Genomic DNA, 13,710 nt, shown 5'->3' with positions numbered 1-13,710 from the left:
CCCCTGTCAAGAAGCAGATCCAGGAGGAACCGCTGGATTCTCTCTTGAGCTCCGTCCGCCAGCAAGTCATGGAGACCCTGACCCAGCTGAGGTGACCACAGCCCCTTCCCCGAACCCCCTCCCCATTCCTTCTACCCACGGACTCCGCCTGTATCTTCTGGGGCCACTCTGCTGTGCGGGACCCCAGCCCAGTCCTGGGCCTTTTCCTTTCCCTTTGCCCAGCGCCTGCTGGGGCTGTCTGCCCTGCACCCCACTTCCCTCCTCCTACCCTCCTCATCTCGCGCTTTTGTAGATCTGAATCTCAGCTCTCATGCCAGCCCTGCATCCTTCACTTCCTGCCTCCAGCCCCAGGCTCCCCACCCCACACCCCGCCTCGCCCCATGACCTTGCTTTCTGTCTCTTCCTCAGTCATTCCCGGCTTGTCCTGGGCGTGCAGCAACGGTCGGAGCTGGTGAACACATGCATGAAGAGTGTGTTCTCCCTGCCCTCCGTGCAGGCCGTGCAGGAGAGAGACAAGGACAGGGCTGAGGCCATACAGGTGAGGCAGGGCCCTCCCCAGTGGGGCCTCGGGGCTGCCTGGCATCCTCAGAGCGAGGCACGTTCCTGGACTCCCAGCAGGGAAAGGAAGGTGTTCTGGGAGGTAGAGTTTTTTTTTTTTTTAATTTTACTTATTTATTTTTGGTTGCACTGGGTCTTCGTTGCTGCACACAGGCTTTCTCTAGAGGCAGCGAGCGGGGCTACTCTTCGTTGCAGTGCGCGGGCTTCTCATTGCGGTGGCTTCTTTTGTTGTGGAGCACGGGCTCTAGGTGTGCAGGCTTCTGTAGTTGTGGCACGTGGGCTCAGTAGTTGTGGCTCGCGGGCTCTAGAGCTCAGGCTCAGTAGTTGTGGTGCACCGACTGAGTTGCCCCGCGGCATGTGGGATCTTTCCGGACCAATGCTCGAACCTGTGTCCCCTGCATTGGCAGGCGGATTCTTATCCATTGCGCCACCAGGGAAGTCCCCTGGGAGGTAGATTTGATGTTCACACTGCTCCTCAAGTAGCTTGGGCAGTTCACCTCCCCTCTCCTGGCCTGAGTAGGCACTCGATAAACATTTGGTGAATGTATGAATCTGCAGAATAAAGAATCCCTCATTTGAAGCACTGTCCACTTTGGGCTCTGCCCCGTGAGAAGGATGTGGGCAGATGTTGGCATGGCCTCAGGAGATGGCCAGAAGTGAGAGGAAAAGGCCTGAGGACTGGGTGAGTTGGGGCTGAGGCCTGGAAGTGGAACCTCAAGGGGCTCCCATGGCATCTTCAAACCCCTGCAGGATAGTCCCAGGAGGAGTGATCAGAGGCGACACTTCATGTAGGATGGGGTCAGTGGGGGAGGTTAGGGAGAGGGATTTCAGCTCTGGGTGAGGCACAGGTATGCATCCTTTCATTCAGCAAATATTAACTGATGCCTAATCCAGAAGTACAAGGGAAGGATGCAGTAGGGCTGAGGGCAGATTATCAAAGTATCATACAAATAAATGCAAAATTACAACAGTGGTACGTGTTGCAAGCGAGAAGTACTTGATGCTATGAAGACCATGAAGAGCCTGGAACTGGCGGAGCCTGAGTGTGTTGGGGGTCAGGGCTCATGGTGCTGGAGGTGAGAGGTTACAGAAGAGCTAACTAGTTGAAGGGGATGGCAGAAGGAAGAGTGTGCCAGGCAGAGGGAGCAGCCTGAGGACAGAGAGAACATGGTGACCAAGGACGATAAGGAGGCAGTGTGGCTGGAGCCCAGAGGGTGAGGTGAGAGAGCCCTGGGGGCCAGACCAGCCCCAGCGTGAAGGTTCTGAGTCCCGGAGGTGGTGCACTTGAGAGAAGACCCAAAGGAGAGGGGGTGGACCCCATGCCGGGTGCGAAAAGAGCAGTGCTGCACAGTGATGGGCCACAGATGGGAGGGAAGGAGGAGGTGGTCGGTGAACGAGGCCTGCTTGGTGGTGGTGGTGTAAGCCTGGTGTGCACAGACCCAGGAAGCCTGGACAGAGAACCTGGAAGGTAGATGGGGAGAGCGGTGGGAAGAGGGGAGGCAGGGGAGGGCGGGTCTCAGAACACTGCTCAGCCTTGCGTGTGTGTAATGCTTGCACCCTCCTAAGATAACTTCAGGACTGTGGTGTGGCTGAGGAAGGAAGAAACAACCGGGCAGAAGAGAGATGGCTCCTGGAAGGGGCAACTTCGAAAATCTATTTGGATCTAGGAGTAGTAATATAAAAAAGAATCAGAACACTTCCCCAGAGACAGTAATAGAAGTCACGCTGGTCGTCCGTTGATCTAGCTCTCACGGTTCCAGAGCTTTTTCCCACCCATCTTCTCATGCTCCTCACAAACCGAAACTTCCTTGTTCTGTGACCTTGGACAAGTGTCTCCTTATTGGTAGAATGAGAAAAACACTTTGAGGATAAGGTGATACGGTTGTGCAAATCACGAGGCACGCACCTGGCCCGCGGTAGATTTTCAGTAAATGCGGGGCCTCTGATGCCTCCCCTTGTAAGCTAAGAAGGGTAGAGATAATAATTACCAATTTGTCGATAAGGAAACTGTAACCCGTGGAGGGAAAGTAATCTGTCCAATGTCACACACCAAGGTTAGTCTCAGAGGCGGGACAAGAAAGCAGCTCTCCTGAGTCCGAGTGCCCCTTCTTCCCCTGACCCACACCGGGGGTCGCCTGGGGCTGGGGTCTGCTCCAGAGGTTCCCTAGTGGCTTGGTCCTCTTCCTGTCCACAGACACTTTACCGTCAGACCTTGGATGCCCTGCAGACACTTCTCAATGCCCTCTTTGTTGAGGACCCCACTCCTGCTGGGCTGAAGAGCATCTTGGAGGTACAGAGGCCGGGAGGAGAGCAAAGGCGGAGGAGAATGGAGAATTGACTCGGGAGATCTGGGGGTGGGGGGCTGGACCCAGAAAGAGTGATTTGACTTCAGGACGTCATCTTGTGCCAGGTCTCTGCTTCCCTGCCCCTCTCACAGGCTACGTCCCAAACTCCTGCCCCTTCACTCTCTCCCTATCCCCCATACTCCTGCTACAGCTGTCCCCATATCCTTGCTTTCCAAATTCTTGTTCCTGTCTCTCTCTCCTAACCTCAAGACTCTCCACCTTTCATCTCTCTCCTCACTGACCTTTGTCCTCCCTCTGGTCTCCCAGTCCTGTCCTCAGCTTCTGGACCCCATGTCTCCCCATGCTCTAAGAGAAGGAGGAGGGCTACAGCGGGTTGTCTTTATGCTGTCTCCCTAGAAGCTTCCTGATGATGGGTGAAGGCTGGCCTGCCCGTCCAGGCAGTAGACGCTGGCATCCAGCTTGTAGCTCTGAGCCTTGCCCTTTTCCCCACAGCCTCTGGGGCCCTGGATGAACTCTGGGAAGGCCCATGAGAGAGCACGGGCTGTGAAAAGCAATGTCTCTGTGTTGAACCACATGCTTCTGACCCTGCCTTTCTTTGTGAGTGGCCCTGGGAGGGAGGAGGGGCACTCCTAGGGAGAACCTTCCCAGCTTTGAGGGAGCCTGTGCATCCACCCAGAGATTCCCAGGTGGTCCCCCCATCCTCAGAGGGCTCGGCTCTCAGGGCCAGACCATCTAGCTCAGTTCATCATTTGTGGTATAGCCTTATTAAACCTGTAAGTCTCAGTCCCTAAGATTATGACACAAACAGATGTCCTCGGGGTTCCCGGCACTGGGGCTTCTGCTGGGGAGGCTCGTCATTCGCGTCGGGGATCCTGATGAGGAGATTGGCCGGGAGGCTCTGGACGGCATCACCATCCTCTACACCATCTTGGAGCTTCAAAAACGTAAGCCCTCTGGAGTGCCTCTAATACGAGGCTTTTGAGCAGGTACTCAGCCTAGGAATTGAATGGAGCCATGGCAACAAGGCACTGGGGGGATATGGAAGGGACCAACACAGAGTCCAATGGGGTCTGGAAATCAGTGTGAAGCCTTAGTCCCCACAGAACTAGGAGACAGAGGTGACAAACCAACCCGTTGTGACTTAAGCAATGCTTCTATGTAAGCGTCTCCTCATTCTTCCAAGTTTAATGTGTGACTCTTGTTTTCACATTCCCATGCCACCATGTACGCCCAGGCATAACAGCCCCAGTGTCCTGGGTTTTGGTCTGTCTTCCCCCACTAGACTATAAGTTCATTTGAGTCTGTGTCTTGTTCACCACTGTATTCCCAAGATCTAGCCCTGGGCCTGGAACATGGTGGGTGCTCAGTGAATATTTATTGGATGAATGAACAAAGAGCAGGTCCTATCTTGGAATCTGGAGTGGCTAAAACCTGTACGTGGGAGTACATCTCTGGATTCAGCTGCAGGGAGCTCGTGATATGGTATGGGCTGCCACAGGAACCCAGCTGGGACTGCACCTAGAGGTGTGCAGTATCAACTGTTACTTGCCTCCTTCCTTTCTCCAGAGTCCCAACTCTGCTCCAGACCAAGGAACCTTGGCACATTGTTCAAACTTCCCTGGCTCTGGAGGCAGAGTGACCTGGGTACAAGACCTAGCTCTGGCCCTTCCTAGCTGTGTGACCTTAGGCAAGTATTTTTCTTGTCAAGGCCTAGATTTCCTCATTTGTAAAGAAGGACACAATAGGATAGAACTCACAAGCTTTTTGGAAGATTAAATGAGATCATAGATGTAAAAAGACCAGCTCATTCCACACATTATAGGTACTTGCCAAGCAGAGTTTCCTTTTTCCCCATCCCTACAAGGATCGTCTTATTAGTTTCAACCTTTGGGGATATGGCTGGTGTCCCTGCTCTTCTTGTTCTTTAGCATTTGGGGCAAAGATTTAGCCCCTCGGAGATTTCCCCTGCTGCCCAGGAACCACTCAGACCCCCTGAGTGATAGATGAAGGTGATATAAGCCACGTTAATGATCAGTCTTAGGGACAGGAATAGTATACACCAAATTAGTATTGCCAGATTTAGCAAATAAAAATATAGGACACCCAGTTAAATCTGAATTTCAGATAAAAGGTAAATACCTTTTGGTATATTTGAGACATACTTTCACTAAAAATTGTTTATCTGAAATTCACATTTACTGGGTATTTTGTATTTTATCTGTTGACCCTAAGACAAACCCACCCTGTTAGATTCTCAAGGAGTGAAATGGTTTATCCAGGGCCCCTGACTGTAGGAAGCAGCAAAGCTAGGATTTGAATCTGGGTCTGCCTGATTCCAGGTCTCAAATCTCCTTCCTTTTACAAACAACCTGCATACTTAGTCCATATGTTATTCTGCCTCAATGGCCCTCTCTTATGCCTGTGTCTCGCACACCCTGGGGGATCCAGGTAGGACCCACTCCAGGCCACAGTTAGACTCAGGAAATATTCCTGAAATGTGTTTCCTTCAGCAGAAAATAAGGAGCCCACACCTGCAGGTACTATTCTAGGCACTCGGGACACAGAAGAAAAAAGATTAATTCAATAATCCTCCTGTTGAGCTTATCTTCTTGTTGTCAGGAGACAATGAACAAAAAAGCAAGTAACACCTATTGTAAGTCAAGTGATGATTAGTATTACAGAAAAAAGAAGAAAACAGAAAAGGGGGATTGGGAACACCAGGGGTAAGGGAATTGCAATTTAATAGAGGTGTTGCCACCCACACACCAGCGTGGCAAAAACGGAACAGACAAATTCACTGGTGAGATGTGAAGCCACTGGAACTCTCACACACTGCTGGTGGGGGCATAATTGGTCCCCACTGTGGAAAACTGTTTGGCAATATCCCCTGAAGCTGAACCCATACCCACCTTAGGACACAATTCCAATCCCAGCTATGTGCCTACAAATGTGTACCTATAGTCACCAAAAGGCGTGGACTAGACGTGTTAGAACATTCAGGTGAGCACTATGCATAATAGCTGGAAACAACCCAAATGTCCATCAGAAGTAGGACAGATCAATAAATTGTAGTATATTCATACCATGGAAAATTATACAGCGCTGGGAGTGAGTGAACCCATGCAACTTGCAGCAGGGTGGGTGAATCTCACCCACATAAGGTTGAGTGAAAGCCAGACACGAAGGATAACATACAGTATGAGTCCATTTATAGAAAGTCCAACAGCAAGGAGATCGAATCTGCAGGTTTAGAAGTCAGAATAGTGGTTACCCTGAGTAGGGGAGGAGGATAGTGGACTGAAATGGGGGCACCGGAGGGTCTTCTGGGGTGCTGACCGTGTTCTGTTTCTTGACCTGGGTGCCCACTACAAGGACATGCTCACTGTGAAAACTGACCCCGCTGGTCGCCTATGATTTAGGCACATCCTACATCTATGTTTAACAAAAAGTTAAAAGACAAAATAGGTGGTCAGGCCTCACTGAAAAGGTTCTTTGCTTACAGGAGCCAGAGATAAGGAAGAGACCGATAAGAAGGAGCTGTATGAGAGCAACAAGCATTTCCTGGGCCCCTACAACCCTGTCAGCCCGTGCCAGAACATTCTGCGTGTTATCGCGGTGACCACCTGCTCCCCAACAGCCCTGGGCCTTCCTGGGGCGATGGGGACAAGGGAGGAGGGGCAGTACCAGCCTGCCCCAGTGCTTCCTCCTCCCCTTCCATCCTTCCAGGCTCAATTCCCTTTACGTTCCTTTACATGCTTTCCTTGACCACACAGGCCCATCCTGTGGGCTCCCAACCCCTCTGGTCTGCGCCACAGTGCGTGGGCCGTGTCACCAGCTCTGGGGGCAGGGGCCATGTCACCCCTTCTTTTGGAGCTCCTCCTCAAAGTGTTTGACACTCACGGATTCACTGAGTATATGCCCCCCTGCTGACCTCTGCATATGTCTGGTGGTGTTAGGGCGTCCATGTACGGCTCGCTCTGGGTCTGCCCATGTGTGTCAAGGTCTCTATGCCTTTGTTGCAGGAATTTGGAGACTTCCTGGGGCCCCAACAGGTAAAGGACCTGCTGCTAGCAGCCCTGGAAGGGCTGAAAGGTGGCTCAGAGGCTTGGGGCAAGGACTCGGGGGAAATGATGCAGCTGGCCTCGGAGGTCACACTCAGCTCGGTGCTGGAGCGGTACCGACACAGGGCACTGGAGGTGGTAAGGCCCCCGGGGGGCAGGGGCTGGGCTGGGAAACCCCACAGGGCCCACTCATCCCTCAGGCAGGGCAGGGCTGGTGGTGGCTGAGTTCCAGATGCTCCCAACTTGCAGGTGAGAAAGAACTCCCTTATTGGCCCCCAAGACAGCTCAACTATCAAGTGTGGGGTGCAGGAGGGCAGCAAAGACAAGCTGTCTCCCAGGGAAGGGGCGGCTGCTCTGTCTGCCCGTCTCCCCTTTTCTTCCCTCTGCGCCCTCCTCTCCCCTCTCTCTCCCCACACCCTGTCACCCCCTTCCTTCCTCCTCCTGTCTCCCTGCTCCCCCATCACCCCCTTGGCTTCTCCATTTGGCCCTCTGCCTGCTCCTGGTCACCCTGGCTGTACCCCAGATTCCAGAAATCATGCAGGGTATCTACGTGCACCTGAGCCACATTCAGAAGCCACGGGCCCGAGAGGTGGCCCTGCTGCCCGTCTCTCTCCTGGCCAGCTCCTTCATGACCGAGGTCGTCGTGGCCCTGCTCGTGTGTCCCCTCCCACTGGACAGGTACCAAGTGAGGGGGGCTTCCAGCCACTACACTTCAGAGGGTTGATATAGCCCTGTTCCCGGCTGGGAATCCCTTCTTCTACCAGAGGAGCCCCTCGCCCTCCCAGGTGGTCCCTCTTCTATGATCTACGATGCTTATGACAACCGTCGAGTCCTCCCTGAGCACTGCCAGGTGTCTGTGCTGCACACTTGTATGTTTTCTCACAAGTGTAACAACCCCATTCTATAGATAAGGAAACTGAGGCTCATGGGAAGTTTTCTAGCCCTAGGCACCTACCGAACAAGCAACAGAATGAGGACCTAAACTCGCATCTGACCAACTCCAAGCCCAGAGCGCTTCAACGATGCCATAAAAGTAGCACTGAGTGTTGGTCCTGATTCTGCCTCCAGACGCTCTGTGGTCTTGAGTAGCCTGCTTGCCCTCTCTGGGCTTGAGTTTTCCCCCAGATGCAAAAGGAAGAAATAATCCCCCCATTCTCACCCCAAATGGGTGGTCATGACAAGTAATGCAGCCGGTCGTGCTGAGTGCCTGCCCTGTGCTCCATGCTGTCAGCCTTCAGGGACCTCTGGTCTGATGGGCAGAGGGGACTGTGGCCAGATGGTGATGAGCTCGTGAGCAGGGGAGACAAATCTGGCTGCTCCAGTCTCCCAGCTCAGGAAACGCTCCCACACCTTTGAATGAAAACAAGGCAGAAGCGTGTGATCCACATCTTAAGGTAGTTGGTTGAGAGTGAATGGAAAAGAATTATGCAGAACTGTGCAAGTGAGGTGCGCTTCTAACCAGGAGAGCTGGTGTCATTCATAGAAACCAAGATCAGTGCAGGGGTGACACACTCCCATCTCCCACCTGGAAGAATTTAACCCTTTCTGGCTTCACTGGAAACCAGGGAGTTTTCTTCTTGGAGCCACTAAACATTCAGACTCAAGACTGCAAGGGCCATACCTGACCTCAGTTACTCAGGATATAGGACAGGGCAGAGTCCTTACAGCAGCCTGTGTAGCAGGCCAGACAGAGCTGGGACAAAATTTAAGGAGGCCTTGCTCTCAATTGCCACTCCTGTGCTTGCCTGATTGGAGGACCTCCTTAAATGTTGTGCCCTGGATGCCTCACTTTCCTCAATCTAGTATTGGCCTTGGTCCTCCCAGGTGAAAGGTGTAGGTGCTGCCCTGGCTTAAGTGGCTCAGGCTTCAAAAGAACTAGTGTCTCTTACAATAACTGTCTAGACTTTGCTTCCAGGATCCCCACAGGGACAAGCCCAGTCACAAGTCACTGCACCCTGAGAAGCCCAATGCCACAGCGTCCCCAATGGTCCTTCTAGTTAATTTATAGTTCCTCCAGCCCAGATGCAATTTACCAATTGGGTCATTTTTACCGTAAGCAATGTTGCTTAGCAACATAGTTGACATACTATCTTTATCAGGTTTCCAGGGGAACGGAGCTGGAAAGTTAATGGAAGGTTCAAATCTTAAGCAGAAGGGGGAAAGGGTTTTGTTAACCCTTTAGTGCACTGGCCCTGTCAGCATTTTCACCTCCCCACGATAGGAGTGCCTACAGGCTGGTGCCTGCTGGCCCAGATGCTATCCCCTGCCTTGTATACTGCCTTCTAAGGGACAGGAGTGGGCCCTCCTTGACATTATGTGACAAATGCAAGATCTAGGCCCCAAAGGGCTCCTTGGCATAGAAGAGCAGGCACAGGCTTTGGAGTCATCAGGCCTGGTCACTTCTGGTCTCCGTAGCTCATTAGCCGTGTAGTCTTGGACCGGTGATTTCACCTCTCTGAGCCTTAACTCCACATCTGTAAAATTAGAATAATAGCCCACCTTGAGGGTCAGTGTAAGAATTCAGTGACCTTGAGTATCTTGACTACCTTGCTCACGTCTGCTGGCAGACAGCAGATGCTCAATATTTGCTGAAGTAATAAATTGTATGCAAAGCACCTGGTAAAGTAAGTCCCTGAGTCATAGGGTTTTCGATAATTGTTAGCCCCCCGCCTCTTAGGGAGCGTTTTCTTGTCCATTCCAGAAATTTTCTGGTACGTCCATGGATGCCATTTCAAAGGCACCTTCCATTCCCCCTCCCCAAACAATTGGGTGGCAGGGTGGCCCCACTGCCCTGGTCCCCACTAACCATCCCCACCCTTGACCCCCCAGCAACGGAGCAGAGATGTGGAGGCAGCTGATCCTCCGCAAGCCCAGCTGTGACACCCGAGATCTCCTGGATCTGCTCCTGACCAGCCTGAAGGAAAAGCCTGTCACCAAGAAGGGCCGGGCCTCCATCATGCCCCTAGCGGTGAGGACACCCCACCCTGCTCCATCACTGCCCCATCCCATCCTCCGCCCTCCTCCCCTCCCCCTGAGTTCTGCACACCCATCTTCTAGTTCCCTGCTCTTCCAGGAACTGACTGTGTGGCCTTGAGCAAGTCTGTCTCTGGCCTCTTGTTTGTGATCCACTGGACGACAATAGTACTGTTACTTACAGTGACGGCAGCAGCCTGGAATAGTGGACACAGAATGACCTGGGACTCGCAGACCTTAGTCTGAGGGTTGGCTTTGCTCAGGTTTTGTAACCTGAGCAAGTCGCTTCACCTCCCCGAGGCTCACTCTCTGCCTCTGTAAATGGAAATAATAGTATATCCACCTCATATGGCAGTTGGGAAAATTAAACGAGGAAACTCGTTCACTCATTTAGCAACATAAAATGTTTAAGTGCTTCTGCTGCCAGTCTCAGAGGTCGGCCCTGGGAACACGGAGGGAAAGGGCTCTGACTGCAGGAACGGGGCTGGGTGGAGAGACAGATTTCTCTCTGCCTCTGTCACCAACCCCCTGGTCCTAGCCAGCTGGATAATACCCCCACTCATCTCCTTGCTTCCACTCCAGCCCCTCCAATCTGTACCACAGCCAAAAAAATCTTTGAGAAATGCACATCTGCTCTTCTCAACCCTCTCAGAGGCTTCCCATTGCCCTTGAGAGTAACACAGTGCTCCTACCTGCTCCTACCTGCTCCTACAAGGCCCTGCACCCCTCACCGGCCTCGTGCCCTCACCCCTCACCGTGATCCTCTTGCTTGCATGGGTCCAACCTCGTTGTTCGTTGTCAGATCTTCTTCTTCTTCTTCTTTTTTAAATATTTATTTATTTGGTTGCGCCGGGTCTTAGTTGCAGCAGGCGGGCATCTTAGTGTGGCATACATGTGGGATCTAGTTCCCTGACCAGGGATGGAAGCTGGGCCCCCTGCATTGGGAGCGTGGAGTCTTATTCACTGTGCCACCAGGGAAGTTCCCTGTCAGATCTTCTTAAACACTTCTATCTTCTGTCACAGGGCCTTTGTACATGCTGTTTCCTCTGCCTAGACTGCTATCCACCAAGTTAACTTCTGCTCAACCCTTAGCTCTTATCGCCTCCTCAAGGAAGCCCTCCCTGATTTCTCTGACCAGATCAAATTGGTGCATATTATATTTTGCTTCACATACTTTATCTTGGGAGAGTTTACCCCAGCTGTGATTTAACAATACTGTGTGTGTGTGGGGGGGGGGGTGTCATTTGGGTAATCAGTGAGATGCATGAATTCAGTGCCTGAGCCTGATATCCCCAAAGTCCAACATACACCTGGCACACAGTAGACTCAAAAATTTTTTGTTGGATTGATCAATTTATTCAACAGGTATTGAGCACCTACTATGCGCCAGGCATACTCATAAGTTCTGGGGATTCAGCAGAGAGCAAGACAAGCTGGTGGAGGGAAGCAAATAAAGAGGAGCGAGTGGTATTATCCCTTTACAGAGGAAGATACTGATGCTCAGAGACATTCCACGTCTCATGTAAGGTCACACAGCTAGTGAGTGGTGGTGCCAGGACTCAGATCTCCTGCCCCGGAATCCCATGCTTTACCACTGGATCTCTCTGCCTCTCTCCCCCAGCACTGAGTTCCATGACTAGGGCACCAGCACCCATTCCTTCCCTGGTTTGGGCATTCATGCACTCCTCCTCTGATCACTGTGTGTTGGTGTATTCTCATGTCATTCAGAGGAGGCAGTGAGGGCAGCCTGGTTTAACGGCCCTCAACGAAGAGGCAACTGGTGTCCCCCTCACCATCTGTGTGCCTGTGTTATGAACCAGAAAGAGGCAGGGCTCACTACAGCGCATAATCTGAAAACCTGGCTTCAAGTCCCAGCTCTGCCCCCAGGAGGCTGGATGACCTTCGGCAAGTCTCTTCACCCCTCTGAGCTTGTCTCCTCCCCTGCACAGTGGGATGAAGACTCTACCTCACAAATGTGGGAAGAGATCCTCCCACCATGATTCTTCCAGGGGTGTGTCAAAGGCAAAGGGTCGCTCTGATTGTTCTGGGGCAGGGCTCACCCAGAAAGCCAGGAGTCGGGGTGTGGTAGTTGGGGGGGAATCTGGGCTTGCCCAAGTTGGGCCAGAGAAGAGCAAAGATCCAGAGCCAGCCTCCTAGAGAAGCAGTCCAGGCCCTGCCAGGAGTGCTGGGACATCTAACAGATCCCGCCCCCTGCCCCACCAGGCAGCCAGCGGCCTCTGTGAGCTCCTGTCCGTCAACAGCTGCATGGGCCACGTGAGGCGCATCTACCCCCAGCTGCTCCTGGCCTTGCTCATTCAAGTCCATTACCACATTGGCCTCAACCTGCCTGGCCACGTGGTTTCCTGCAAGAGCGCCAAGAACGATGGACAGCCCTCTGGTTTCGTGCCTGTATGGTATGTTCCTACTGTCCCCGGCAGGGGGAGGGCCACCAGCAAGGGCCCTTCCGAAAGTCTTTAGGGCAGTTGATCAGTAGAAATTAGCTTTGGGACTAGAAGCGAAAACGGACGTGCACTTTTTTTTCTTTTTTAATTTATTATTTATTTTTGGCTGCGATGGGTCTTCGTTGCTGTGTGCGGGCTTTCTCTAGTTGTGGTGACCGGGGGCTACTCTTTGTTGTGGTGCACGGGCTTCTCATTGCTGTGGCTTCTCTTGTTGTGGTGCACGGGCTGTAGGTGCATGGGCTTCAGTAGTCGTGGCTTGCGGGCTCTAGAGCGCAGACTCAGTAGTTGTGGCCTCCGGGCTTAGTTGCTGCGTGGCATGTGGGATCTTCCCGGACCAGGGCTCGATCCCATGTCCCCTGCATTGGCAGGCGGATTCTTAACCACTGCGCCACCAGGGAAGTCCTCAGGTGCACACTTTTATGAGAGAGCCAATCATGTGTTCAACAACTGTTTGTGAGCACCTGCAGGGTATGTCTTCTGCTTAGTGCTGGATGGCAGGGAAGAATCAGCTTCCCCCAAGGAGCTCGCCATTTCGGTTTTCCTCCTCCCTCCCTAGAGATATTATTTGTATTAGATTTGTACCCAAGGCCGAACCATTTTGATTTTTATTTATTAATTGGAACAGGTAATATAGGCACACGGGTAAAAATCTCAAAAGGCATTAAAAGGGAGTCTCTGTTCCTCTCTTTACCCCAGTCATCTGCCCTAAGATGACTAAGAACCCCAAGTTCTTTCTTGCCCTTCAGAGGGGGTTGATGGAGGGCTAAGCCCATGTGTTTTCATTCTCTACTTTTATACCAGTGTTAGTGGACCTTACACAGTTATATATTTTTGCTTTTATTGTATACCACATCTCTGAGATCATTACATATAGAGCTGCCTCATTATTTTTAACAGCTGCATAATATCCCTCTGTGTAGATTCCAATATACCATCATTTACTTTACCAGGATCCTCTCGATTTAGGTGCTTCACAGCATTTTGCAATTAGAAACAATGCTGCAGTGAGTGAGGCTGTTTATATGTCTTTATACCTACATGTGATTGTATATGTAGGATGAATTCCTGAAAGTAGAATGGGTGCATCAGAAGGTTTCTGTATTTAAATATTATGGTGGAATAGGAATATGTGGTGGAAAAAGTTCTTGACCAGTGAGTGAAGGGAAAATGAAGGACCTCCTAAAGCACCCAGTTTGCCAAATTGCCTCCCACAGAGGACACCACCGCCAGTAGTATATGACACTATTTATTTCTCCACAGCCTTGCCAGCACATTCTCATCTTTGCCAATCTGAAATTTGAAAAAAATGGTATTTTGCTGTAATTTTAGTTTGTATTTCTCTTATTATGA

The 13,710-nt window shown here is 51.8% G+C and overlaps 1 protein-coding gene across 1 annotated transcript in view; it reads left to right on the top strand.

Annotated features, from left to right (window-relative positions):
• Positions 1-13,710, top strand: part of MROH7 (maestro heat like repeat family member 7) — a 50,021-nt gene that overhangs the window by 19,178 nt on the left and 17,133 nt on the right. The window contains exons 6-15 of the mRNA XM_073789327.1: positions 18-91; positions 409-538; positions 2,753-2,848; positions 3,357-3,461; positions 3,673-3,808; positions 6,367-6,479; positions 6,887-7,063; positions 7,449-7,603; positions 9,755-9,893; positions 12,122-12,312. Of these exons, the coding sequence (XP_073645428.1) occupies positions 18-91; positions 409-538; positions 2,753-2,848; positions 3,357-3,461; positions 3,673-3,808; positions 6,367-6,479; positions 6,887-7,063; positions 7,449-7,603; positions 9,755-9,893; positions 12,122-12,312 (1,316 nt within the window). The remainder of the gene's footprint in view (positions 1-17; positions 92-408; positions 539-2,752; positions 2,849-3,356; positions 3,462-3,672; positions 3,809-6,366; positions 6,480-6,886; positions 7,064-7,448; positions 7,604-9,754; positions 9,894-12,121; positions 12,313-13,710) is intronic.

This window comes from Tursiops truncatus, chromosome 1 (genome assembly GCF_011762595.2).
Source record: "Tursiops truncatus isolate mTurTru1 chromosome 1, mTurTru1.mat.Y, whole genome shotgun sequence".
Lineage (NCBI taxonomy): Eukaryota > Metazoa > Chordata > Mammalia > Artiodactyla > Delphinidae > Tursiops > Tursiops truncatus.
Note: the sequence above shows the minus strand (reverse complement) of the source record. Positions and strands in the feature narration are given on the sequence as shown.